The sequence below is a fragment of the Artemia sp. Qi Xiang Cuo genome, chromosome 3 (genome assembly GCF_049724085.1).
Source record: "Artemia sp. Qi Xiang Cuo chromosome 3, ASM4972408v1, whole genome shotgun sequence".
Lineage (NCBI taxonomy): Eukaryota > Metazoa > Arthropoda > Branchiopoda > Anostraca > Artemiidae > Artemia > Artemia sp. Qi Xiang Cuo.
This window is the reverse complement of record NC_142796.1, coordinates 43,110,590-43,138,468: the sequence shown is the minus strand read 5'-3', so window position 1 is coordinate 43,138,468 and position 27,879 is coordinate 43,110,590. Positions and strand designations below refer to the sequence as shown.

Here is a 27,879-nt window from a genome sequence, read left to right as displayed (position 1 = left end):
GCAGTTTCTTTCTTGTCAAGCACCAAAAACTACTAATAGCACTAAACCGGAAATGAAAATAAGAAATGAAAGGAGTGACTGCCCAAACTCGGTAAAAAAACATTTCGGAACTGTTAAAGATTTACTGGAAAAAAGGATCGCAGACCCTGATAGCAAAAAAATCAACAAAACGGATATGAAACAATGGTTCATTTCGCAGGAAAACCTACCTCCAGCGAAAATTCTAGAGACGAGTGATCTTGACGATGAAAGACTGAAAAAAATTTTCGACCTGATACACTCTAGTTTCTTACCGCCGAAGGTTAAAGAGCATGCGTTTTTCCAAGTTCACAAAATACTACCAACTGAAGAAAGAAAACATAGGATAGACCCCACCAAGTCGACTGGAATGTGCGGAAGGTGTGGAAATCAAATTGAAACACTTGAAAATTTAATTCTTCAGTGCACAAGCGTAAAAACAGAATTAGAAGAATTTAAACAACTGTTAAGTAGTGAAATACAAGAAAATGAGGAACTGGTCAACGCAGAAAAGATTGTAGAATTAAAATTATGCATGGAAACCAATCAAACGAAAAAACACGAAGATTTTACATACATTTTCACACATTTCAGCTATTATGTTTGGAAAGAACAAATAAAAGATAAGAACCAAACATATTTAATTAAAAATGAAAGAGTTATTTGTGATATTAAATTAAATATAAGGAAAGGAAAAAAGAAAGGAAAAAAGTTATGTTTTATAGAAGAGAGTAAAAAAAAAGAAAAGGCGAGGAGAAAGAAAGAAAAAAGAGGAAAAAAGAGAAGGAAGGGAAAAAAAGAAGAAAAAAAAAGAAAAGGAAAAGAAAGAGAGAAAAAAAAGTTTTTGTAAGAAATCCTAAATATAAATTGAACTGTTGTTATTTAAAAAAGGAATAACAGAATGACAAAGAAATAATTATTGAAATTAGGATAAAGATAAAGTTTTGAAGAGATTTGAGAAGTTTTAAAAGTAGGATAAAGATAAAGTTTAAAGAGAATCGAGCAGCCGAAGGGGAAAGGTAAGATGAGTAATAAAGGTAAAGGAAATGAAGTGAAGGGATAAGGAGACATTCTACCTATTAGTATTTTTTTTGTAAAGGTAGAGTTTTTCATTTTTTTCTCTTTTTTTTTTTTTTTTTTTTTTTTATATATGTTGTTATTTTGGGGGATGGGGGTAAAAGTAAATTATATATAGGGAGAAATAGATGTTGATGAAAAAGGATTTGAAAAGTGTAATTTAAGGTCACGATGGAAGGGGTGCCCTAAGGGGGAAGGGCAGCCTGAGATATCGGATTAACCTAAAAGGTATATGAATTTTGAAATGTAGTATACCTCTATTTTTATAACCTGATATATTTTGGAATGCTCAATTTTATATAAATTGAATATATGGATTTTTTTGAAGAAGTTTTTTTGTAAGAAAAGAGTAGGTGACATTAAATAAATTATGAGATATTGTTAAAGAAAATTTGAAAGTCACCGAGAGGAGAGGAGGTGGGAATTTAATTAAAAAAAAAAAAAAAAAAAAAAAAAATTAAAAGCACTAAACCGGAATCTACTCAGATAGTAAATTTCTATGTTGTTCCTACCCTCAACCAATCAGAAGTAGCTCCATGCTTTTTTTGGGAAAAGAAATATTCTGCTTCCCGTAACTCGGAGCAAATCAAACAGCCTATGCAGCGACATCTGTCGTTTTAATTAACAAAATATATATAATTCAAGTGACAAGCATCAACAGTAGGTTTGAAGGAAAACGAAAGAAAAGAGAAACAGACAGAGAAAACACTACTACTACTACTACTACTAGTAACAGCTCACCACAGCACCAAGCCACCTGAGGCCAACACAGCTATGCACGCTCCTCCTCCAGCTCAATCTATTCAAAGCCTCCCTTTCTACATCTTCCCACGAGGTTCCCATTTCCTTTAAATCTTTTTTTATGACGTCCTCCCACCCCAGACGAAAACGACCTGCGTTCCGTTTAGCCCTAGACGGTTGGTCGAAAAGAACAACCTTCGGTAATCTGTCATCCTTCATCCGCAAAACGTGCCCTAGCCATCTCAACCTTTTTTCATTATAGCCCTAGAGAGTGGTATTGAACCACATTTTTCGTACAGCCTATTGTTTGAAATACGGTCAGTCATCCGGGTACCCAGAACAATCCTTAAGCAATTTCTCTGGAACACATCTAGCAAATCTTCATCCGCTTTTCGAAGCTTTTATGCTTCAGAGCCATATTTGACTACTGTCATCGCCGTAGCTTCTAACACTCTAATCTTGGTTTGCAGACTTATCTTCCTATTCTTCCAAACTTTTTTTAATTGTGATAGAACACCCTGAGCCTTGGCTATTCTACTTTTAAGATCTTCACTGCTCCCACCATCTTTACAAATAGTACTACCAAGGTAAGTGAAACTGCCCACTTGATCAACCTTTTCATCACCCAGCGTCACCTTTTCATCTTCACTTATTCCTAGCCTTAGTAACTTAGTCTTCTTAACATTAATTTTCAAAAATACACTTAGTTTAGTAAGTTCATTTTAGTTTGCTCACACTTTCCTCTAGGATGCTTCAATCGTCAGCATAATCTAAGTCCAAGTTTCCTCCCCATTTGACTCCGTGGTCTCCCATTGCCTTTTCTGTTCTCCTTAATACAAAATCCATCAAAATAATCAAGGAGGCACACTTTTGCCTCTTTAAAAAGGCGACCCACCACAATGTTAAGTGATTTCCGGTCCTAGCGGTCGCAGAGAGACGGCGGTTATCGCATTTTGTAGCCTAAGCTCAAACTAAGAAACGTACAAAATTTCACCCCCTCCGACACCCCCTTTGAATTTCAAATCGAATGAGCCCTTTTCTGAAGTTTCTACGACAACGTCTTCTATAAAAACCTACTATGGCCCCAGGGCATAACTTAAAACCCTTGCCCTGAGGGCTGTGGCGGAGTATCCTCCTCAAAAACATATTTTCTATCTGTAAATCAATTACGCTAAACAAAATGGCTTTCTCAAAATTTTGATTGGATCTAACTGGGGGAATGATGAGCGTGGGGGCTAGTTGTCCTCCAATCACTTTCGACTATTAAAAAGGGCACTAGCCCGTTGAATTTCCAATCGAATGAGCTTTTTTTGAAGTTTCTACGACAACGCCTTCTATAAAAACATTTTATGCCCCCTGGGCATAACTTAAAACCCTTGCCCTGAGGGTTGTGGGGGAGTGTCCTCCTCAAAAATATATTATATATCTGGAAATCAACCACGCTGAACAAAATGGCTATATGAAAATTTTGATTGGATGTGTTTTGGTGAATGATGGACGTGGGGGGGGGTGGTAGTTGCCCTCCAATCACTTTCAACTATTAAAACGGGCACTAGCCCTTTGAATTTCCAATCAAATGAGCCCCTTTTGTAGTTTCTATGACAACGGCTTCTATAAAAACCTTATATACCCCTGGATATAACTTAAAGCCCTTGCCCTGAGGGTTGTTGGGGAGTGTCCTCCTAAAAAATGTATTTTCTATCTGGAAATCAACTTCGCTGAACAAAATGGCTATCTCAAAGTTTTGATTGGATGTGTCTGGGAGAATGATGGGCGTGGAGGTGGGGCTAGTTCCCCTTCAATCACTTTCGACTATTAAGAATGGAACTAGCCCTTTAAATTTCCCATCGAATGAGCCTTTTTTGAAGTTTGTATGACAACACTCTCTATAAAAACCTTATATAGCACGAGAGCATAACTTTAAACCCTTGTAGGGAGCGTTGTAATGAAGGGTCCTTCTCTAAAACTTATTTTCTATCCGGAAATCAACTACGCTAAAAAAAATGGAAGTCTCAAAATTTTGATTTGATATGTCTGGGGGAATGATGGGCGTGGGGGGACTAGTTGCCCTCCAATCGTTTTCGACTATTAAAAAGGGCACTAGCCCGTTGAATTTCTAATCGAATGAGCTTTTTTTGAAGTTTCTACGACAACGCCTTCTATAAAAACATTATATGCCCCCTGGGCATAACTTAAAACCCTTGCCCTGAGGGTTGTGGGGGAGTGCCCCCCTCAAAAACATATTTTCTATGTGGAAAACAACTACGCTGAACAAAAAGGCTATCTCAAAATTTTGATTGGATGTGTTTGGGGGAAAGATTGGCGTGGGGGGGGGGGGGGGCTAGTTACCCTCCAATCACTTTCGACTATTAAAAAGGGCACTAGCCACTCCTATCTCCAATCGAGTGGGCCCTTTTCGAAGTTTCTACGACAGCTCCTTCGATACGAAGTGCCCAGGTATGGAGAAAAAAAAACAAAAAAAAACAACACATTGTGTCCACATCGTTCTTTACTTAGGTAGCGGTTGCGCGCTGCCTATGAAAAGATGGGCGTGAGAGGGGGGTTAGTTACCGTCCAATCACTTTCAACTATTAAAAAGGGCACTGGCCCTTTGAATTTCCAATCAAATGAGCATTTTTTGAAGTTTCTATGACAACGCCTTCTATAAAAACCTTAAATGCCCCCAGGGTATAACTTAAAACTCTTACCCCGAGGTTGGTGGGGGAGTGTCCTCCTCAAAAACATATTTTCTATCTGGAAAACAACTACACTGAACAAAATAGCTATCTCAAAATTTTGATTGGATGTGTTTGGGGGAATGACGGGCGTGGGGGGGGGGGGATAGTTGCACTTCAATCACTTTCGACTATTAAAAACGGTACTAGCTCTTTGAATTTCCAATCGAATGAGCCTTTTTTGAAATTTCTACGACAACGCCTTCTATAAAAACCTTATATGCCCCCAGGGCATAACTTAAAGCCCTTGCCCTGAGGGTTGTGAGGGAGTGTCCTCTTCGAAAACAAATTTTCTATCTGGAAACCAACTACGCTGAACTAAATAGCTATCTAAAAATTTTGATTGGATGTATTTGGGGGAATGATGGGCGTGGTGGGGGGGGGATTAGTTGCCTTCCAATCACTTTCGACTATTAAAAAGGGCACTAGCCACTCCAATTTCCTATCGAGTGAGACCTTTTCGAAGTTTCTACGACGACTCCTTCGATACGAAGTGCCCGGGTATGGAAAAAAAAACAAAAAACAACACATTGTGCCTTGCCCACATCGTTCTTTACTTAGGCAGTGCTGGCGCGCTGCCTATGAAAAGGTGGGTGTGAGAGGGGGTTAGTTACCGTCCAATCACTTCAACTATTAAAAAGGGCAATAGCCGTTTGAATTTTCAATCAAATGAGCTTTTTTGAAGTCTCTATGACAACGCCTTCTATAAAAACCTTATATGCCCCCCAGACCATAACTTAAAACCCTTTCCTCGAGGGTTGTGGGGGATTTTCCTCCTCAAAAATATATTTTCTATCTGGAAAACATCGACACTGAACAAAATGGTTTTCTCAAAATTTTGATTGGATGTGTTTGGGGGACGGATGTGCGTGGGGGGGGGCTAGTTGCCCACCAATTACTTTCTACTATTAAAAAGGGAACTAGCCCTTTCGATCCATTCGAATGAGCCATTTTTGAAGTTTCTACGATAACGCCTTCTATGAAAACCTTATATGCCCGCAGGGCATAACTTAAAACCCTTGCCCCGACGGTTGTGGGGGAGTTTTCTCCTCAAAAAGATATTTTCAATCTGGAAATCAACTACGCCGAATAAAATGGCTATCTCAAAATTTTGATTGGATGTGTTTAGGGGAATGATGGGCGTGGGGGGGCTTAGTTGCCCTCCAATCACTTTCGACTATTAAAAAGGGCCCTAGCCACTCCAATTTGCAATCGAATGACTCCTTTTTGAACTTTCTACGACAAATCCTTTGATACGAAGTGCCCGGGTACGGAGAAAAAACAAAAAAATACAACACATTTTGCCCAAATCGTTCTTTACTTAGGCAGCGCTAGCGCGCTGCCTATGATCCGGGGAAGCTAAACAGGAAGGGTGTGTGAAAGCACACTGTTGCCAGTATCCTTGGCTTTACCAATGCAATGCTGTATCCTTTACCTTTTTTAGCTTTATTTTTTTTTCCTATATATTGAATTTTAAGTTAAAGGTAAATTAAGTTGCAAAAAAACACCTGGTGTAACTGACCTTGATGTTGTCCAAATAGCTATAGCATTATCTTTGGTGGCTAGGTCTGCCTGCTCATCACCAATTATCCCCGCATGACAAGGAATACATAGAACGGCTAGCTGTGTTCTAGAAGAAATTAGACATGGTCAATTCAAGTTTTGTGCCCAAATTTCCACTTATTCTTTGCTTCAAACTCTGTGTGCTAAATTTGAAACCCTTGCTTATTTGTCTTGCTGTTGTTTGGTTGATGCAAAGTGTTTTTAAATAATATTTTATGTATCTATGTCATTAGTATTTCTTTAGCTCGACCGCTATAATTTGAACTGCTCACATACGTAGCCATTTGTTTTTCTACAAAATGTCAAATATTTTCATTTCTTAAGATGACGGGTTTCAAGGTTTACTGCCATCTTTTTAGAATTTGTTAGTTATTAACTCTGATAGATTTTTACTTTTTATTTAGTAGCCTAGATAAAAATCTAGGTATTTTGTAACCAGTAGAAAAATGTCTCTTGCGAGTAAGTATTTCTTAACTTTTGCACGAAAATTGATTTAAAGTTATTGAAGACTGATTGGTCTGAAAGAAGAGGATTAATCCTGTTTGAGCCAAACTTCCCTATATTAGGCTAAGAACTAAAAAGGGGTTGGGTAAGATTCAACTTTAGCTACTATAGGGCCGTTCTTTTACCCATCTTTGTGCTAAGATCTTACATCTTTTGACAAAGAATGCTTAAAAGTGAAATCTTAGCACTAAGATCTTACATCTTATAGTGTTCTTTTGCAAACGTCTTTCATCATTCTGCTCTGATCAGTGGTCTATTAACAATGCTGAGTATATCATCAAAGTTCTCTCATCATTGTTCTATGCAGCCAAAAGATGGCATCTTTCATAGTTTTTGCTAACATCAGTGAGGTGTAAGATCTTAGAACAAAGATGAGTTAAAAGAACAAAAATCTTTGCTGAAAGATGTGAGATCTTAGATGTAAGATCTTAGTGCAAAAGAATAGGCCTTATGGTAAAATTCAGTAAATATGCAGGTGGCACAATAATTTAGCTAGGATGAAAGTGAATACATCATTAATTCCTTTTTTTATGCTCTTTCATAATTCAGAAATTGCTTCTGTTGCAAATTGGGTAAGTATTTACCAAATCATATTATTGAGTTACAACTAAAGTGAATATACCACTTGATTCCTTTTTTTATGCTCTTTAAGATTATAATAATCATTTTTGTCGGAATGGAATTTTAGCCCCCACCCATATATATATACCAATTCATGGTATATATTTGCACCTTCGGGGGGGGGGGGGAAAGTTTAAACTTAACTCTCATTTATATCAGAAATAAAATCACCCCCACCCCCTAATGTGCAAATATATACCCTGAATTGGTATATATAGGGGTGGTGCTAAAATTCATTTCCGAAAAAAATGATTATTATATTTGTAAAGAGCATCAAGTTTTATATTTACTTTAGTTGTAACTCAATAATATGATTTGGTAAATATTTACTGCAAATTGCATCTTGAGCCCTTAAAGGAGCCCCAAAGGTATTTCATTGTGTGTAACCACACAAAGAAGTTATCAACAGGAGTTAAGTTATAACCTAATTTATTGGGCAACACAAATATAAACTGTTTTCCTAATGTTTCAAGTTTTTCAAATACCATTGACAGAAATAGCACTGTATTTTGCAATTCAAAACTTTGCCATCAACAATTCAGGGTATATTCCAATTCAGGATATATATTTGCACATTAGTGGGGTAGGGGTGGGTAAATTTCATGATAACTTTGCAGTGGACCTTATAATTTAGCTAGGATAAAAGTGGAAATATCATTTGATGCTTTTTTGTGCTCTTTCCTAATTCATATAATATACCTTCAGGTCCCTTTAAGAGCTCAAGATCCAATTTGCAACAGAAGGGATTATTGAATTACAAAAGAGCATAAAAAAGGCATCAAATGATGTATTCACTTTCATCCTAGGTAAATTATTGTGCCACCTGCAAATTTACCTGAAATTTTACTTTAGCTACTTTTGGCTATCTTGAAAAGGGATTAGGTTAAGAAAATGAAACATTCAGGGATGCATCTACAGGCTATGGTATGTCCCAGGAAGGTATTTTGAAGTATCTACTCCTTCTCTCTCTAGAGAGCAGTGACCTTTGATGACCTTTAAAATATGTGTGTTATAAAAGTGAAACCTTGCAAAATAGATTATCTGCTTAAAGGAAGTATAACAAAATTGATTTTAGCTTCACTTCTTTGCTCAATCCCAATTTGTAAGTTTTTAAAATATCAAATACATTTCCTAAATTTTGAAAAAAAAACCATTGATATGGCTTAAATTCTACTCAAATAATAGAAATTGCATTTTCAGAACTAAAGCCAGAGAAAAAGAAACAGATAACTGAAAAATGTTGTTTTTTCAAAACTTCAATAGATATAGACCTGTAATATAGGGAAATTTCAGGACCCTCTAAAGGGAGAAGGAGTGGAGGTAGGTACTTCAAAATACCTTACTGGGACATACCTTAGCCTGTAGATCCATCCCTCAAAGTTTCATTTTCTTCATCTAACCCCTTTTCAAGATAGCCAAAAGTAACTAAAGTAGAATTTTACCACTACTTTTGGATATGTTGGAGAGGGGTTAGGTTAAAAAATAAAATTTTCAGGGATGTGTCTGCAGGCAAAAGTAGCCTATGTCATGGGAAGGTATTTTGAAATACCTACCTCCACTTCTTCTCCCTCTAGAGAGTTCTGGGTAAATTTTTGGCAGTTCATATTATTGACTTAGGAATAAAGTGAACATACCACTTATTGCCTTTTTTATGCTCTTTACAAACATAATAATCACTTCTATTGGAAATTCAAATTTACCCACCCCCTATTGGTGCAAATATATACCCTAAATTGTAACCACACAAAGAAGTTGTCATTACTAGTTGAGTTATTGAAAAGTGATTTAAAACATATAACTAGTTTATAAATAAGCTGTTCAACAGTAACATATTCCAAAAATACATATTTATAACAATTCAAACCTCATTTGTTAGGCAACTCAAATATAAAAGGTTTTTGTACCATTTCAAGTTTTTTGAATGTTGTCAACAAAAATAGCACTGAATTTTGCAATTCAAAACTTTGCTGTTGACTTGAAATGGTAGGAAAACCTCTTATTATATCCAAATATAATTATCATTTTTGTCAGAAATGAAATTTACCCCCATCCCTATGTATACTAATTCAGGGTATATATTTGCACATTAGGGGGGATGGGGGTAAATTTTATTTCTGATGTAAATGAGATGTAAGTTTAAACTTTACAACCCCCCCCCCCACCACTACTAATGTGCAAGTATATACCATTCATTGGTATATATAGGGGTGGGGATAAAATTCATTACTGACAAAAATGATTATTGTATTTGGAAAGAGCATAAAAAAGGCATCAAGTGGTATGTTTACTTTATTTGTAAATCACTAATATGAACTGCAAAAAATTTACCAAATTTCGTGTGTTATCAAAGTGAAACCTTGCAAAATAGATCTTCTACTTAAATGAAGTACAACTAAATTGTTTTCAGCTTCACAAATTTGCTCAGTCCCAATTTATAAGGTGTTAAAGATATGCAAATACATTTCCTAAATTTTGAAAAAAAAAAAAAAACACTGATATGGTTTAAAATTCTACTCAAATAACAAGAATTGCATTTGTAAAATGTTTTTTTTGTCAAAATTGCAATAGGTATAGAACCTGTTGGTAAATTTCTAGGTGACACTATAGTTTAGCTAGGATGAAAGTGACAACATCATTTGATGCCTTTTTTATGCTCTTTCATAATATAATAATTGCTTCTACTGTAAATTGCATCTTGAGCCCTTAAAGAGGCCCCAAATGTATTTCATTTTTGTAACCACACAAAGAAGTTATAACCTAACCTAGACTACAAAATACTTGATTTTCAATTCAAACTGTTCTATTGTTTCAAGTTTTTCAAATGCTGTCAACAAAAAAAGCTCTGATTTTGCAGGTTGAAACCTTGCCATTGACAATTCAGGGTGTATAATTGCACATCAGGAGGGGTGGGGGGACTTGACTTACTTACTTTGACTTATGTCTCCTGCCAGGCGCTGCTCAGGGTAGAGAGTGACGTCTGCCTCCTCCATCCACTTTGGTCCATGGCAAGCATTTGCACATTGCTCAACCTGATATTTGCCATCATCAGGAACTTGGACAGGCTGTCAGACCATCGTTTCTTAGCATCATTGTCAGGGTACTTCATGTAATGTTGTGCAGCTGCTATTAATGAGGCAAACATTTATGGCATTGTTGAAGGACTTTTTAATTTTTGTCAAGTTTAGTGATGGAAATAAAATTATTCCATTTGAATGTATGTATTACATACACTTCATCTGTGTCTCTGTCTCCAAGGGGACAATGATAAGTGATGCCAACCTGTGTATGCTTATATAGGCCACAGCACTGTCACTATCCAACCTTCTTGTCTTGGGTCTGCACTCCCTTTGCCTCTCCCCAACAGCGCAGGAACGTTTCTTGCATTGATATGTCCCATTGTTTTTATTTAAAAAAATGTTTAATTTTTCAGTCCTTATTTCTCATATATAGTGCTCAATAGTATAATTTAGGAAGGATTCTTTAAAAAATCTGTTTTTTTTTGGGGGGGGGGTGGATCACCCCCATTGCCTCCCCCTTGTATTTATGCTTGTTAGCACCAGAAATTAACTTTACCCCTACCTCTCTAATGTGCAAATATATACCCTGAATTGATATATATACGGCTGGGGGTTAAGTTCATTTTTAACACAAATGAATGATAAGTTTAGATTCAGGATGCAATTCTGACTATAGAGGTAAGTTTATTTCTTAACTGCCTGTATAGTCCATTAATATAAACCTTCCCATGAAAACACCACTCAATGCCTTTTTTATGCCCTTCCTATTTAGAATAATTATTTCACTCACAAATGTCTCCCCTCCTCTCCTGACAGTCTTATACCTGCTGAAATTTTGGTAATACAATATTTTACCCTAATCAATCATTCCTAAGACAATCATTCTGGCTGTTTGCTTTTTCTTGTCTGCACCCAAATGCAATGAGTGTAAACCATTCAAGATATTGCTTTTTGTGAAATGACAAGAATGACTATTCTTGGACCTGTAAAGATTGTACCATTGTTGAAATGGCTTCCAGAATGAAATTTACAAAGACTTTGGTTCCTTCATTTATTTTCTTGACAATATTTGGAAGATGGAATCTTGAAAGTGCATTAGCAACAGGGACTTCCTTACTATCCCTGTATTTGAAAGTCAAATTGTATGGCTGGATATACATCATGAGGTGTTGAGTCCTTGGTGGCACTACATACAAAGGCTTTGTTAATGTTGATTTGAAAGACCAAAGATCCCTAACGACCTGCAATTTCCTTCCATACAGGTAGTGGTGAAAGTGTTGACAACCATAAACTATGGCAAATAGCTCTTTCTTGTTGAGAACAGTTCTGTTCATATTTGCTCAGTGATCTTGATGCATATGCAAAGATTTTTCCACTTGAAAGAATTTGTGCTCCTAGTCCCTGATTTGAGGCATCAACCTTAAGCTCAAGGATATAGCTGGTGCTATAAAAAAAAAAGCCAATTTAGTCACTTTAGATTCTTTAATCTGGGTTTATTTATTTTATTATTTTTTTTTACCAAGGCACTTTGTTATGTGAAAAAATTGCACTCGAAGCTGATTCAGGAACGGTAGCTTATTATTTTGATTAGGGCTGTTCCTAGGGTAGGCGGTAGCTGTGAATAATTTATTACAGCCCCCCCCCTCCTGACTCAAATATTAGCAAAAAAGCCAAATCAAAGTGGGAAATCCCCAGTGGGTGTCTAGTTATGGCGCCTGGGGCAGCTGACCTGGTTGCCTCCCTACCCCCCACCTAGGAACCGCCCTGGTTTTGATTAATCTTAATGTTAAAGGTTATAGCAAAACCAAATTGATGAGAATTTTGAAAGTTTGCTGAAAACCCTTGAAAATGGCATCAGATCAAAATGAAAGCAACACTGATGGAATTTTTAATATCAAAAACCCTTATAGAAAAGTTACTGCCCCTATCTTAGACAAAGTGAAAATCACTCTTTTGCATGGGTAGCACTGATGTGCCTTCTTTTTTCTTTTTTTTTCCCCCTATCATTATCAGTGATTGCAAAAACATGGTAAGTTTCTAGATTAATGGACAATTGAGATAACCAAGAGATACAAATACCTTTAGAATCAGAATTTCATCCTGAATCCAAATACAACATTTATTTGCACTGCAAATTTACTTTCCACCATGTGTACAAGTATGTCTTTGTGCCTTAATTTGGGCTAGATACTACTTTATTCTGGAATATCTTATTATATCCCTAGACTAAAATTACTTCCAACTAAATCTGATATTCTTAGAGGACCAAGAATTATGCTCAGAGTTATGAGGAGAAAAACCTTCTAAAATAAATGAATACCTAAATGCAGGAGAATTCTTTCTGGCTCAAAACAGAGCAGCTCCTCTTCCCCCCTCCCCATCACACAAACACAAAAATTTGTATTAGACAAGAAAAGAGAGAAATAAAATTTGTTTCTATGGCCAGTAAAAAAGACAAGTAGAAAATAAAGAGCCACAAATATTTCACCAGTTTAAAACAAGATATCTTTGGCAAGGATAAAATGAAGTAAAAATAAAAGAATTAACTTCAGTTACTTCTGGATGTGAAGGAAGTAGCTCCAATTGTCCATTTTGCTCATGGTTTGTTTTTATTTTGGATTTGCTTCAATTTTCGTATTCTGGGTTTTTAGTTTCTTCTAGTCTAGTTTTAGTCTTCTAGTCCATTCTCTCAATTCATCCTTGTCATAGATTCCTTGTTTTATCCAAGCAAAATCAGTATTTTTTTCTTTTTTAGAAATAAATTTTCTTTATCTCATTAATTTTGTATCTGAACTTTTAACTCATATGATATAATTGCCAAAAACTGTCTGCTAAGCTGTTCCCACGCGCGGGGGGTGGGGTTCAGTGCAGATCAGGAAAATAAAAGTATGATTGAACATACAATTTCCTGCTGGTCATCCCTTTGAGAACACCTTAGCAAACAGTTTTTGGCAATTGTCTCAGATGTGTAAAAATTTAATAGGCAATAAAAAGAAAAAAAAATGTCATGGGCAGTCAGTTTGGATTTAGATGGTCTATTTGCGAAATTCAGTAATTGAGGACTCAGCATATTTTTCTTTTTAATTGTACTTGCAGACAATTGTAACTTGAAAGCAGTTTTGCCAAAAATAACATTTTTTGTTGAAGCTGAGTTACAAATGCAATCTTATGTAAAAAAAAATTTTTCAAATGTTTTAATTGACATTGCTGTAAGACATCTCTAACTGCCTGTATTTTGCTGTTTTCCTTTGCCAAATTGCATATTCTTTAAAGCAGTTTTGCCAAATCACATACAATATTGTCCATTTTGCTGAAAGTTACTGATTTGTTGGACAAAAAGTTGGTCCTCGACTCATTTTTCTTGGGTTTTTGGAATACCAACTTGGCAAAACCACTTTCAGGCAACACAATATCAAAGCCTGTCTATATTCTTGGCACGTGCAATCATTCTGTGAAGGTTTATTGCTTTTCCCTATGTTTTAAATATATCATTCTATACATCCGTAATGACTCTATGAAGATTTGCATATTTTTTAACAACACATTGTTGGGTCTATAAATTCTTAATTCCTAGCACAGAAGGCAAATACAAGCTTGTATTAACGTTTTTTTTTTTTTTTCAGAAAGCAAGAGAAAAGGTCCAACACTTCAAAGGATTGAATTTGTTCCAGAATCAGATGTTTTATTGTAAATATTATTCCTTTCTTATGTGCAGTATATTAGAATTTAGGTATTAGAACGTCATACCTGCACAAAGACTCCCTTCTGAAGATTGACCCAACACCTATATGGACCTATTTCCTACTTTGCTTAGCTTAGTTGGTAACGAATAGTTCCTATCTGCAATGTCTTTTGGATAGAGCATTAACTTCTGTGATTGGGGTGCCACATAGAGTACGCTTTGGACAACTACAGTGTAGGGGCTTGAGGGGACCGAAAATGATCTGTTCAATCTGCAATAATTCATCTTTATAGATACTTGTAAGAATGAATCAAGCTAATATTTGCTACTAGTATATCACAAACAACTCATCATTTCTAAGAGTTCTGTTATAACATACTCCATAGGAATTCACTTGTTTGTGTCAATTCTTATCTGTGACATTCAGAGTGTCAAGAACTTCTACAGCCCCCAATCCCAGCAGATATAATTGCTTACTGTAACACATCCCACAGGGAATGAGCCATCTCTTCTAAGTAATAATGGAGGGTATCCTTTCTAATTTCTTCCAGGAAGTAATTTTGTTCACCTTTGGGCTTGTTGAGACCAAAGACTCATTAGGTAGGGTGAAAGATGACTAGTCTCTAGAGGGTGGCCACTTGACTAATTGTGTCAATTCACGGAAATTTAGGGGGGGTTGTAAAGTATATTCTTCAAAAATCTATGGGGGTTAATTTTTTTTAAGAAAAATACTAATGAAACAAGACATTTTTTAATAACAACTACAAAAAATGTTTTCTTTTGAATTTAGGTGGGCTTACAACCCCCTCTCTTTAATTTACGCCACTGGTTTTAACCCCCCTCTCTCCCTTATAATATATATTATATATACACCCCTTACTTTAAATCTCTTATGGTATTCCTCACAATTTTATATAATCCTCATATAAATTCCATGATCTTCTGTATTTTGTGAGTATTGTTTCCCTCTCTTTGTTTCCCTGTCTCCCTCTGAGATTGTTTTGAAGAGGCATATGGTTTTCTTATGCAATATATTTGCCCCCACCCCACCACATCCTCAGAAAAGATCAGTGGGTGCTGAAGGTTTAGCTGGCAACATAGGACCACTTATTATTCTTAACCAATTACCTTTATTTATTTAAGTTAGGCTATATGATTCTGATTTTTCCTTCTTTTTGCTTATAGGTTTCAAATACTTTTTTTTGCAGCAATAACAATAAAATAAAATTTCAAATAAAGCTATCAATGCATTGTCATAATTCTACCTTAAATTTAAAGCAGGTACAGCTGAATCATTTGTTCTCATTCAGTCCAATAAAGAGTAAAAACCAGGCTATAGATATCTTGTGTGATAAAACATGTCTCCATTGATCATTTTTTTTGGTTTCAGTTTGATTCTATGATTTTGATGGATTTGATGTGTCATTTTCTTTCCACCTGATTACGCCTCTATAGTTGAATTGTATACACTTATGATGTAATTGCTCAGTTAATTGCCTAAAAGGAAATTCTGCCCTGTACAAGGAACGGGAACAAAACTCAAAACTGATTTTTGGCCAAAGCTGAATAAAACAAAATTACAAAGGGGCAAACTATTTATCAAAGTTTCTGTTGAAAAAGTGCCTAGTTATGATTTAAGCTAACAGTAAAGTCCAGGCTATAATATTCAAATTGTACCAGTGCTTCTGCATGCATTTTTTTATGTGAAGGGGGGGGGGACTTTATGATGGGGTGTCCCCAAAGTCACACACTTTTTGAAGGTTTGAAAGGGTGGCTTCAGAATTGAACGTTATTTGAGTATTTGTATTCCACATAAAAAATCAAGCGCATTTTTTAAGAAATGCTGCAGTCACTACAAATATAAAATGCTGCAATCGAACTTTTGCAAGCATTGGAAAATTAAAGGTCTTTTAACCTTTAGACTGTGTTGCTTTTGACTGGAGCATTAAAAAAAAATGTCATATAGGCTTACATAAATTGTACTTGATATTCAAGTACATTTGGTGTCTGCTTTGTCTGGAGTTATCTTTCTTTGTCTTTTTTAGATGGTGACAGTTAATTTCTAGTTAATAAACTAGGGACAGAGAAAGTAAGACAGAAGTAAAAAAGGCCTGTAAACAAAATATATGCAGGAAAGAATATAACCCAGGAAATTTATTGATACCTTCTTTAGTCATTTTGCTATTTCTAGAATTTTTTCATTTTTTTTATATAGAAGTCCACCAAGGAACTTGGATAAGAATACAACAATTACTATTGGAGATCAGGTGTTTGAAGTCAATTCAGATGACCTAGAACCCATCTGCTTACTTGGACAAGGTGCATATGGTATTGTAGAAAAAGTTAGACATAGGCTTTCAGAGACTGTGATGGCAGTCAAGGTACGCTACTTATATCAATTTTTATGCTTTTAACTATTTTTTGTAATATTGGAGTGATAATTTGGTACTGTTTCATGACTCAGACTAGTTTTCTTGACAATGTATCTATCACAAACGTGGAAAAGTCCAGCCGAATAACAAAGACTGAACCTCAGAGAATTAGGCAACAGAGTCGGTCAAACATGATCTTGCATCCCAAATAGACAAGTTTTAAAAAGATACTTCTTTTCAAGATAGATATTCAAGATTAAATATTACAACTTTTCAAAAGATACGTATGCTACGTCATCTTTTATATGAAGATTCAGTTCTAGTGGACAATTGCATTTATTTTAATGTTATCTGTTGTTAATTGCAAAAGGCACTAGATTTTTAATTACAAAAGGCACTAGATTCTTTCAGATTCCTCTTAAACATCTATCTATAATGTTAACCCACCCTACTAGCAGTAACGGAAAAAAGAAGAAATAGAAGGTGCAGCACACTGTGCTGCTTCCCATGCGGAAGAGAGTTTTCTTGTTGCTCAAGATAGAGGACGATTCTCCTAAATGTGGCCATCATTAGCCGAGAAGCTATTTTTTTGGACGGATGGGGGCAAATTATTTTCTCGGCAGAGAATGGGACTTCGGCTACATCACAACAAGATTGTCTTAAAGTTTCTCTTTTACTAGAGATTTTGTCCAAAATATTTTTGTTTGGCGCGTGCCTAAGTAAGATGCTTGACGTGCTAGTGTGATTTTTATACTAAATACTGCCATCTTTGTTTCATTTTATCCATTATGTTGTGCATTTTGAATTTTGTATTTTCCGTGACCAAACTTGAATTCTTAAGTCTGCCTAACAGGTGGTTTGATTTAAACAGAATTATTGGGGCATGCCACCGTTTAGAACTTCCCATGTCACTACTCACTATGCCACTCATGCCACTACTCGTTGTAACACTCATGCCACTACTCAGTGTCTTCTTGTGTCGTGCCTCTGCTCAGTCTAATCACTAGGTCTTATAATTCTGCTGAATCCTTGCTTTGAGCTCCCAGCATGGGGGTTTGAAGGAATAACTTGCAAAGACAAATGGTTGTTTCAGGAAAGAATCTTCTCATGGGAATCTGTCCCTTCCAGGGGGACTTTTTCTTTGAGTAATCAGATTCGGCTGCGCTCTTGTTGATTGTGAAGTAAGGTATAAAAGCTTATAAGAATAGATGCACTTGTAGAAAGCAGATGTTGAAGACACATAAAATCTTTCTAGGGTAAACTATTGATCTTTGACTTGTGTTATATTTGCCCTTTTCTGGATATTCCTTAAGGGGGGGGGGGGTGCTGATCTCGGTAGTCCCAGTCTTATGAATGACATAGACAGAACGATGGTTGAATTAGTCGGAAGAAGCCTTTTGTTGTGAAAATCAAATGATGATTGCTTTTGGTCATTGTGAAAGGTGTCAAAAGCATATTGAGTGTCTGATCGACAGGAATTCTGCGTGTGTTTTCCTTTTATTTTTGTATGTTTTTTTGTTTTTAATTTTTGTAATATGATTTTAAAAGAAGACCAATTCTAATTTTGTCAAGACATTTGTTGTAGATTCTGATAAAATTCAATTTGGGTGACAAGTAAAGATCTGCATTTATCGGGATATCGTCTTGGAAAAAGACAATGGTCTTTGTAGATGATGGAGCTGGTTGGAAGAAGGCTTTTGAAGTGAAAAGCAGCTGGTGGTCGGCTTTGATCGTTGCAGGTGCTGCAAGAAAGATCAGCTGAGAAACCAAAACCTTGGAGACAAAGGTCATAAACTGTTTTAATGGCTTGATTATTGGAAATAAAGTTTGGATGCGGATCAGGAGATAAACAAATACTGTTAAATTTTATTAAATTAAATTATTGAATGAACAATAGCAGTGGCTTGAACCTCAATTTGCACAAAGACTGTAATTATTGAACTGGTTTACCAAATAGCTTCCAAGGGTGGTTGACAAAAATAGGTACTTAAATAAGGCTGGGATAAAACAATTAAAACAATTTCAAAGAGGGTTTGGTGGAAGGCAATGATGTTCAGGTGGATTAACGCTTTGGTGGATTTAGACTTGTAGATAGTAGATAATAGCATTCTCTGGTTATAACACCTATTTCAATTGATTAATCTCATTAAAAATTTTGTTAATTTTGTTAATTTTTATTTTTATCTGATTCCAGTTATTAAGAAAAAAACTAAACATAACTACGTTCCCCCCCCCCAAATGCCAGGGCATAATATAGAGGAGGGATAATGAAATAAATCTGCAAACTAGAAAAAAAAATAATTTACTTCAGAAAGGGTTCATAAAACAAAAAACATAACTATAGGATCATATACCCTGCTAACACTAACTTAATACTTAACAATCGACACAACACACGTCAATGAAAATTAAAATACGAAAAATAATAATGCTAATTAAATATTAGTACGCCTAACCGCGATACACCTAATGATTAAATATTATTAGATTGCATATATTATTAAATATTATTTGACTAGTTATTAAATAATGAGTATTATTACTGAATATGTTATATTGAATGTTTGATTTCAGAGAATACCTGTAACAGTTAACTCTCAGGAACAGAAACGATTGCTCATGGACTTAGATATATGTATGCGCACTTCGGACTGTCCCTATGCCGTCCGTTTCTATGGAGCGCTTTTTCGAGAAGGAGATGTTTGGATTTGCATGGAATGCATGGACTCCAGTTTGGACAAGTTTTATCTCAAAGCTTTAAAGCATGGAAGATATTTGCCAGAGGATATAATTGGAAGAATTGTAGTGTCTGTAAGATTTTTTATTCTTCATTATTATTATTGTTTTTCTTTAACTATAAAAAAGGTGTAATAACCTATAATTAGGACCATATCCAGGATTTGCTTTTGGGGAGTTTTTTTTTGGGAGGGGTGGTGGGTTGCAAAAAAAAAACTTCGAGAATGTTTCAAATTTTTTTCGTATCCTTTTTTTACCTTTTACGATTCGGACAAAATTCTGGGTGGGGTGGGGGTCCAAACCCCCTACCTCCTCTGGATACGGCCTTGCAAGACCTATGATGATAAGCGCCAACATAGTTGCATTGATTGACCCAAGAAATGTCTAAGGGCCTTCCCATTTCTAGGAAATATCTCCCTAGTCTCCCTAGTAACGTGTTTTATTTATCATCTAGCCTCCAAGAATAAACCTAACTCTGCAGTCAAGACCTTATGGGTATTTTTGCCGACAAATCGCATTGGAAGCTTTTTTTCTATTCTCCACTTTCCTATTCTTTGTTTTTTTTTGTTTTGTTCTTTTCTGTTACTGCTATTGGGGCACTGAAACATCATAGATAGATAGATATTTAAGGATTTATTGTGAAAAATAATCTGATTTAGCTTTGATTTTCAGGTAGTCCTGGCGTTGGATTATTTGCATAGTCGTTTGAAGGTGATACATCGAGATGTAAAACCCTCCAATATCTTGATCAATCGGCAGGGGGAAGTGAAGATGTGTGATTATGGCATTTCTGGCTATCTTGTTAATTCTGTGGCTAAGACCATTGATGCCGGATGTAAGCCTTATATGGCAGTAAGTTTCTTTCTTTTTTGTTTTCAGTTTTTATTATTGCGGCCAACCAAAAGAGGAAACAGGAAGAAGAATAACCAAGTGAATATTTTGCCCACATACAACAATGCGTCCTCACAATTGAGAAAAAAAGAATTTAAACAATCAACGATTTAAGGAAAAAAAAGATAAATCTAAAAATCGGTTTTAGATCTTACAGAATTCTGAACGTTGAAACGCCTTGTTCAGGTTATAATACCTTAAACTTGTCGGGAAAAAATAAAGCATGTGGGGTATCAATCTATCTATCTATCGGATTAACGACGCTTCTTGACTGCTAAGGACCTTGCGTCAGCCCTACAGTGTGTTGCTACAGCTGGGTTTGATCTCTGGGCCCGTATTACCAAGCTGAGATAAAAGCCGCTGCGCCAGCACTGGACATGTGGGATATTAATACAAAGCACATTTTTGTCTTTCAAATTTGTTGCCATACAGAAGGTTAGGGTTGCCAATTTCCTAAAGGCACTCTTTGTTACTATTAGCTAAAGTATTTGTATTTTTTTTTTTTTATTTACGCATCTATTCCATTGCGAATTATGGGTTTCTGTACAAGTCATGATTTGGGGCTGTGTTGCTTTTTAGCTTTTGGAAAATCCAGGAGAATACAGGTTCATTTAACCGAGCCTTTTCTCCATAGACTGCTAGCAGAGGAATTTTTTATTTGTGGGGGGATAAAAATAAATTTTTGGTGAGGGGCTGACTTGGAAAAAATCAAGAATATACGAATTATATAAAGGTAGAATTGAAAAGTTGCTTGACCAACCTTGCAATTTTCAGTATTATGGGGGATCGAAGCCCCTCTGTTTACCTGACTGCCAACAAGAGCTGAAGCTGCCTAAAATTTTGATGATCTTTTTTGTTTTATTTTTGCTCGACAAATTATTAAAAATTTATATGAAAAGTGCACAAATGTAGTACTCCAGTCAGGAGGGTGGATCCACCAATCAGATCCAGTTACTACTCACTACTCACCAGTCAAATACTAAGTATGCTGCAAATAAAATTGTAAAAAGTTACACTTTTTAAGTATGTGTCTTAAATAGCTGCCTGACAAATGGTCAAAAACAAGAGATAAGTAATTAATGCTACTGTAATACATACTGTAATGTAATGCTACTCAAAATACATTTTAATATTTCAAGGTGTGGTTTAATACGAAAGTTAGGTTTAATTAAGGATAATCAGGTAAATAGTATAACATTTAAAAACTATTAAACGAATTCAGACTTTTCAAAATAAAGCGTGGAGAAGAGGAATTTCTGCGAAAGTAGCAACCAGAGATCTTATAGCAAAAAAGATAAATCTTTTCAAGCAAGACCACATTGAAGAAGCTAATAGTCTAAGAAAACTCTTGAAAAAAAAAATCGAAAGTCAACTTTTCTGTATTACAATAATAAAGTTAAAGATGTATAATCTAATAAGCCAAGAAATGACACAGCAAAAGCAAAAGATGGGGAAAAAAACCTTCTGATATTAATTTCCGTCTCCCTGAACCTCCTAATAAGCTAGCGACTAGTTTCTGTCTTCCATTACACAAAGTCTCCCCCATTTCACTTGCCCAATTCCAACTATTTCTCCCAATACCTCATTTCCCTAATTTTTCCTTTCAATATTGTAAACAAGATCCAAAAGCTTGGAAAATCGAGCACTTGCCCCTTGGGTATCCCAATTGATCTAATTAAACCCTTTGTCAAAATTACTAAACCTTTAGCAAATGTTTCTACCAAATCATAAGATTTGGTAAATTGCCAGGCTGTTGGAAAAATGTTTTTCAAACAACTGTTCCGAAAAAATCTACTAACACAAGTTTCACAAAAGTTCACTTACTCAAGTTTTTTTTAAACTTTATAAAGGTTTCCTTTGCGACTGCCTGACGGTTGAAATTATTTTACGCAATGAGATTCGACAATTCACCAATTTAATAAAGCGAATCACGCCAATAAAGCAAAACCTCTACCACCTTATGCACTTGGTACATACCATCTTAAATAGTTTAGGAACAGTTAAACTCCTAAAAGATTTGACTTGGTTGATCCTAACATCCTGATTGGCTTATTTTTCTTTAACTTTGAACTTGATCCTTTCTTAATAGACATAGTAATATAGTTCCTCTCAAATAGATCACAAGCTGTAAAATACGGAAATATATTAGCTAACCTCCTACCTATCTACTGTGGGATTCCTCAAGGGACTTTGTTGGGATCATCTTTTTTTCCTAGTAACGATTAATGAAATGGGTAGACATAGTAATATAATTTCTCTCAAATAGATCACAAACGGTAAAATACGGAAATATATTGTCTAACCCCTTCCCATCTACTGCGGGATTCCTCAAGGAACTTTGTTGGGATCGCTTTTTTTCCTAGTAATGATTAGTGAAATTGGTGCTCCTAAAAAATATGACTATAAGCTTCCTGAAATATACTACCGTTCTAGACCCTGTCTCAACCGAAATGCTGCTGAGACAAGTTAATTCCTTTGTGTTACAATTTCCAATAATCAAATGAGATATACAAGAAATGTTTAGGGAATACAAGGCCTGTATTATTTCTCTTATTTCTTGAGAAATGTGTAATGCCTTGCCCAAGAAGTGATGCGTTACAATGCGGGTTTACTCTTCTGCCCTGAATTGCTCACAAAGTGTGCTGAGGGGGATCCAAAACGCGACAAACCGACAAATAAAAATTTTCTTTTTCTGTCCCATTCCCGAATATGCTCTTATTTTACGTTGTGCCATTTATATCCAAATTGTGATACGAAATATTATAAATTTATTATCCTGCTTTTTGCCATGTGATGAAGGGATTCAAAAAGGAGTACGTCGCGTGACGGTGACGTATTTAACGTTAAAATACAAATTTATTGGTATTCCGAGTGGTCTAAAACTCGATGCGTTACAATACGACTTTACTAGTCTACCATGTGGGAAAGGGGTCCGAAACGCAATACGTTCCTATACAAATTTCATAATCGGACACTTGCCGAAGGGTTCCAAAACGCAATACATTACAATGCAAATTTGCTATTTTATAAATTTCTGTTGTCGTTAATTTCTGTAGCCAAAAATCAATAAAATTGGATTAGATTAAGGACACCTATAAAAGAACACTTAATAAAGCTATGTTGATAAGAAAGAAGGGATAGTCTTGTCATTTCTTATAGAAAAGCATTGAAACTTTATATATACGAAACAAACAATTTTTTTTTCACCCACGTCAAGAAAATCTACCACCTAAATTAGTGCCTAGAAACAGGGGTGCCAATATGGGGGAAAAGCAAGTGGGTGGGGGGGGGGGGTAATTGTCCCTTTTTATATTCTGATAATACCTGTTTTTGGTATTTTCAGTAAAAAATAAACCCCCTAGATTTTGAAAAATAGCCTTTTTAGTATCTTCATTTAAAAAAAATCCTTACCCCTTCTCCTTCATCTTTTTCAACTGGTGCCACTGTCTAAGAAGTAGTTTCTAAGTTTGTTAAAAAAAAAAAAATTCCAGTAATTTCAGCTGTATTTGAGGTAAATTTTTGTTCTGTTTAATTCGGTAGCTAAGAGATAAACATACTGTTTGATTTGATTTGCCAATCAATGCTCCTTCCAATTATAATAATCAGAACCGCTATTGTGCTATTGTATTGTTATTGTTAATGTTATTTTTATATTCACTGCTCTGTCGTTGTTATGCCGTGTACCAGAGAAGACTGCAATACGATGTGTTATAATACAAAATAAACAGTGTCTTTCCTTCGCTAAGCATACTGGCTGCTGGGAATTACGACAATCAGTCACATTTCTGGATCATTTCCAGAGTAATTGTCTACGAATTGCTTTGGACGTCCTTTTCGGTCAACCTAAAGAACGGACTCGTTCTGAGGCTGAAGGATGGCAGCTTGCCAAAGATCGTTCTGTTTAGTCAACCATCTAGGGCCAAACGAAAATTAGGTTGGGTGAGAGGTTAGGAATGGGGTGAGAGGAGGTCATAAGGAAGGATTTAAGGGAAAAGGGAACTTCTTGGAAGGGTTTGAAGAGTGAGGCTTTGGTTGGATGAGGAGCGTGCTTTACTGTGTTGACCTCAGGCAGCTTGGTGTTGTAGTGGATTGTTAGTAGTAGTGATTAGATTTATGTAATTTCATATAAATTCATCTTTGTTTCACAGCCAGAAAGAATTGACCCTGTCAAAGGGGCTGCTGGGAATTACGACATTCGCTCAGATGTCTGGAGCTTGGGCATCTCCTTGATTGAAATCTCCACGGGAAAGTTTCCATACGAACAATGGAAAACACCCTTTGATCAGATTAAGCAAGTGGTGGTTGGTGATGCCCCACGATTAGAACCTGGAATGTTTTCACCAGATTTTGAAGATTTTGTATCCTGCTGGTAAGGAAAAACTCAGTCACTTAAGTGTGTCGAACCATAATTTAATCAGCCATTTGTAAATAATTTACTTAGTTTAAATTATTTGAATATTTTAATTAGCTGAAATTGCTTAAGTAATTTAATAGTATCTGCACAAATAAGTACAATAGTATCTCCTGGACCCATCTTAGATCTATTAATGTCTCAAAACCGTGCTTTTATAAGATCTTTCTTTGGTTTGTTTCAAAATTATGAAGCTTATAGGATTGTATCACGTCACTGGTGTTGTTACGCTGAACTGTGAAAATAAATAAGTAAAACTAATTATTGAAATCTGACAATTCTTTTTGTCTGTTAAAATTAAATATTAACAATCTATTGATCCCCAAAAACAACTACAGCTTCAAAGGAAACCTATACCTTCTTAATATGTTTGGTACCACATGTTTTTAGTTTCATTACGTTTCCTTACGAACAATGAAGAATACAGTTTGAATGGATTAAGCAAGTAAAACAGTGGAACAAAAAACAACAAATTTTAAATACTAAAAATCCGAATATTTCGATTCCATGTCTGGGAGCCTTTATCAATGGGAAAAAAAGTTAAAAAATTAAATTAAAGGCAACATATAAAGAAAAAGAACAAAAAACACACGCACAAACAACAAATAAATAAAACTTGCATAACCTCAAAAATACGGCAATCACTAAATATCCTGAATAAGCTCACAGAAAATGACAAAAGGTTGTCTCTGTTAACACCAGGAACATTTCTCCGTTATTTCTGGTGTACCAGAGACAATCAATGTCATTTCTGTGTTAGAAACTGGAATGTTTTCCCCGGATTCTGAAGAATTCGTATCGTATTGGCGAGGGAAAAACTTTGTCATTCAAAGAACCCAGGACATCACAATAAAAACCTTTTTTGTCTCCTGGGCCCATCTTAGGCCTATTCAAATCTGAAAATTATGATTTTGTGAGATATTTCTTTTGGTTGTTACAAAATTTTCTTTGGGGTTTTCTTTATTTTAAGGTGGTATTACATTGCCAGTGTTGTCACATTGGAGCGTGAAAATAAATAATCACAACTAATCAGTTATATTTGACAATACTTTTATCTGAAGAAATAAAATATTGACAGTCTGTTGATTCCCAGACAACTACACCTTCAAATTTAACTTTCAAGGAGGATTTTCAAGTGCCAAAAAATATAGAAGTTATGAAAAATGACGCTAGGGTGGTGTGGAGAGCGTTAATTTGGGGTAAATGTGTCAATTTACATCAATGTTACCATGAAATGCCATGTATTATCCCGTTATAAATAATTTCTTCACATTAATTTTTAGTTATCATAAGAATACATTTTCGTAAGGAGAAAAAAAGTAATAGCTAAAAATCCCTACTTAATAATTTGTCTTCTTCTTTTTCCGTAATATGCGGAATTTAAGAATTCTATTCCGGAAAAAATACTTTCTAGGTGAAGAGTACATTTTGACTGTAAAAGCTGTCCTTCTGCAAAAAGCTGTAGTAGAGGGAAACTATTGTTTTTAGAATTCATAGTGATTAAACTTTGTTATTAATTGCTGTTATATTATAATTACTAACATTCTATTCTAGTTTGCAGAAGAACTACCTTGACCGTCCCGTTTACAAACAGTTGCTGCAGCATCCGTTCTTCCTCAAACATAGCACGCGTGACATCGATATTGCAAGTTATGTCGAAGAGACTCTCGATTTATCCTGATCGTATTTTTTTTGTCAGAATAAATAACCAAAGCAATAATATAGGAGTGTTCAGTTTAAGGTTGACAATTTTGTTTACTGAACCAAAGGTTTTGTCTTTTTGAAAGTGACTTAGAAAAGTTTGTTTTTCTCGTTTTTTTTGTGTTTGTTCTTATTTTTAGGAGATATCCTCAAATTTTCATTTAAGGGTCAGCAAAATATTTCAGCTGTGAAAAATACTAAAAAGTTGACTCTGTCAACTTATCTTGACCTGACCAGCTCGTATCTTCAAAATCTGAGATATTTTAGTCTTCTGAAAATTAACCTGAAAACATAAAATATTGTCTGGTTTTGAGATTGTTCATCTGATAGGATTTTCTTGCCGTTTTCTTTACGCTTGTTCTTATGACATTTACTAAACTTTAATTTCTTAACACAACAGGTTGTAATATTTTCATGAATAAATGGGGCAAAATCAACATTGTTGCCATATTCTGTGTTATAGATATCAGCATTGTTGCTGTTTTTAACACAATACTTTCAAATTTATAGGGATGAGAATCCTTTTAGATAATCTTCTTAGGGGGGACTCTTCCTCCCCCGTGTGTAGGGGGGGGGGGTGTAATTTTAAGTACCAAGGATAACTAGCATAATGAAAAAAACACTGACAATCTAAGTTTAATTTAAATTATTACAATTTTTGACGTATTTTTATTGTAATGCGAGTATACTGATAAAAACGTAGTCGAGGTGTGTGTTTCTTTTTGTATAGGTCAACACTCAGACAATTTCCTTTAATCAGACATACCACCTAAAATTGACACAGCGAACTCGCTTGGCCGTATTCGTTTTGATAATTGTTACTGCTTTTTCCTATAACTTAACTTAGATGTAATTATAGTATTCGCGTTTTCTCATTACGCCGTACATTGAGAAAAATATTCCATTGAAATAAGTGCAAATATATCTATTTGAAAAATGAAGAAAAATAAATCTACCAACAAAGACTTCTAAACAAAGTTCATCTTTGGAAAATATATCTTACAAAGATTTAGCAAAAATATTGCAAAGACTTGGCAGTATTTTGAAGCTTTTCAGCCTGATAACAATAGTGTATGAAGCTCTCGTTTGGTAAATGCCACTTTCTGACAAAATAACATATATTAAATGTTTCCAATTTCACACGTTTTTCAGATTTCCCTCGAATGTTTTATTCTTACCTGCCCAATTTATAATTTGCAAACATTTGGTTCAGTAGGCAGTGTTGACCAAACTTAGTTTTAATATTATAAAATTTGTTTAATTTTCATTATTGTACGAATATTTTATGAATGCTCGCTGATTTATTCACTGAAACAAGGCGTGTTTTATTTCTACCGTCCTTTTGACTTTTTATTTGTGACTTTTTATTATTTTTTTTATCTCATATTGTTTTGTGAAAGAATTTAAGCTTTCTAATTTGACGCAACTACCCTTTAAAATTTGTTTACATTTCCTTTCTTTTTATTTGAAATAAGCTTGAAAAGCATCGTTCAAATTTCTTAATGTGAAAATTCATGCTCTAGCCAGACCAGATTCACATCTGTTGGTTATTTTTAACTCATAATTAGGTTTGAAAGTTTAGTGAAGCTGTACTGTTTTTATTGCCTTTTTATTCAAAAACATCATTAGAGTTTGGTCCGGCCACTTTTTTATTGTCATAACATATTAATATTACTTTTTTTTATTGTCATAATATATTAATATGCTCTTTGTTCTTTGTTTTTTACATACTGCTTTAATTTAAGTGTAAGCTATTAAGAACATTTATAGTACTCAACCAATTTGTTTAAGAAACCTCTCTCTCTCTCTC

At 35.1% G+C, this 27,879-nt stretch overlaps 1 protein-coding gene across 1 annotated transcript; it reads left to right on the top strand.

The window, feature by feature from the left end:
- The first annotated feature begins 52 nt into the window (after positions 1 to 52).
- On the top strand, positions 53 to 27,779 carry lic (dual specificity mitogen-activated protein kinase kinase lic). Its single transcript, XM_089086167.1, has 7 exons — positions 53 to 749; positions 13,900 to 13,963; positions 16,174 to 16,339; positions 18,905 to 19,141; positions 19,739 to 19,918; positions 24,106 to 24,326; positions 25,923 to 27,779. The coding sequence occupies exons 1-7, from the start codon at positions 53 to 55 to the stop codon at positions 26,047 to 26,049; spliced, it is 1,692 nt and encodes a 563-aa protein (XP_088942293.1). The 3' UTR covers positions 26,050 to 27,779.
- Positions 27,780 to 27,879: the final 100 nt, after the last annotated feature.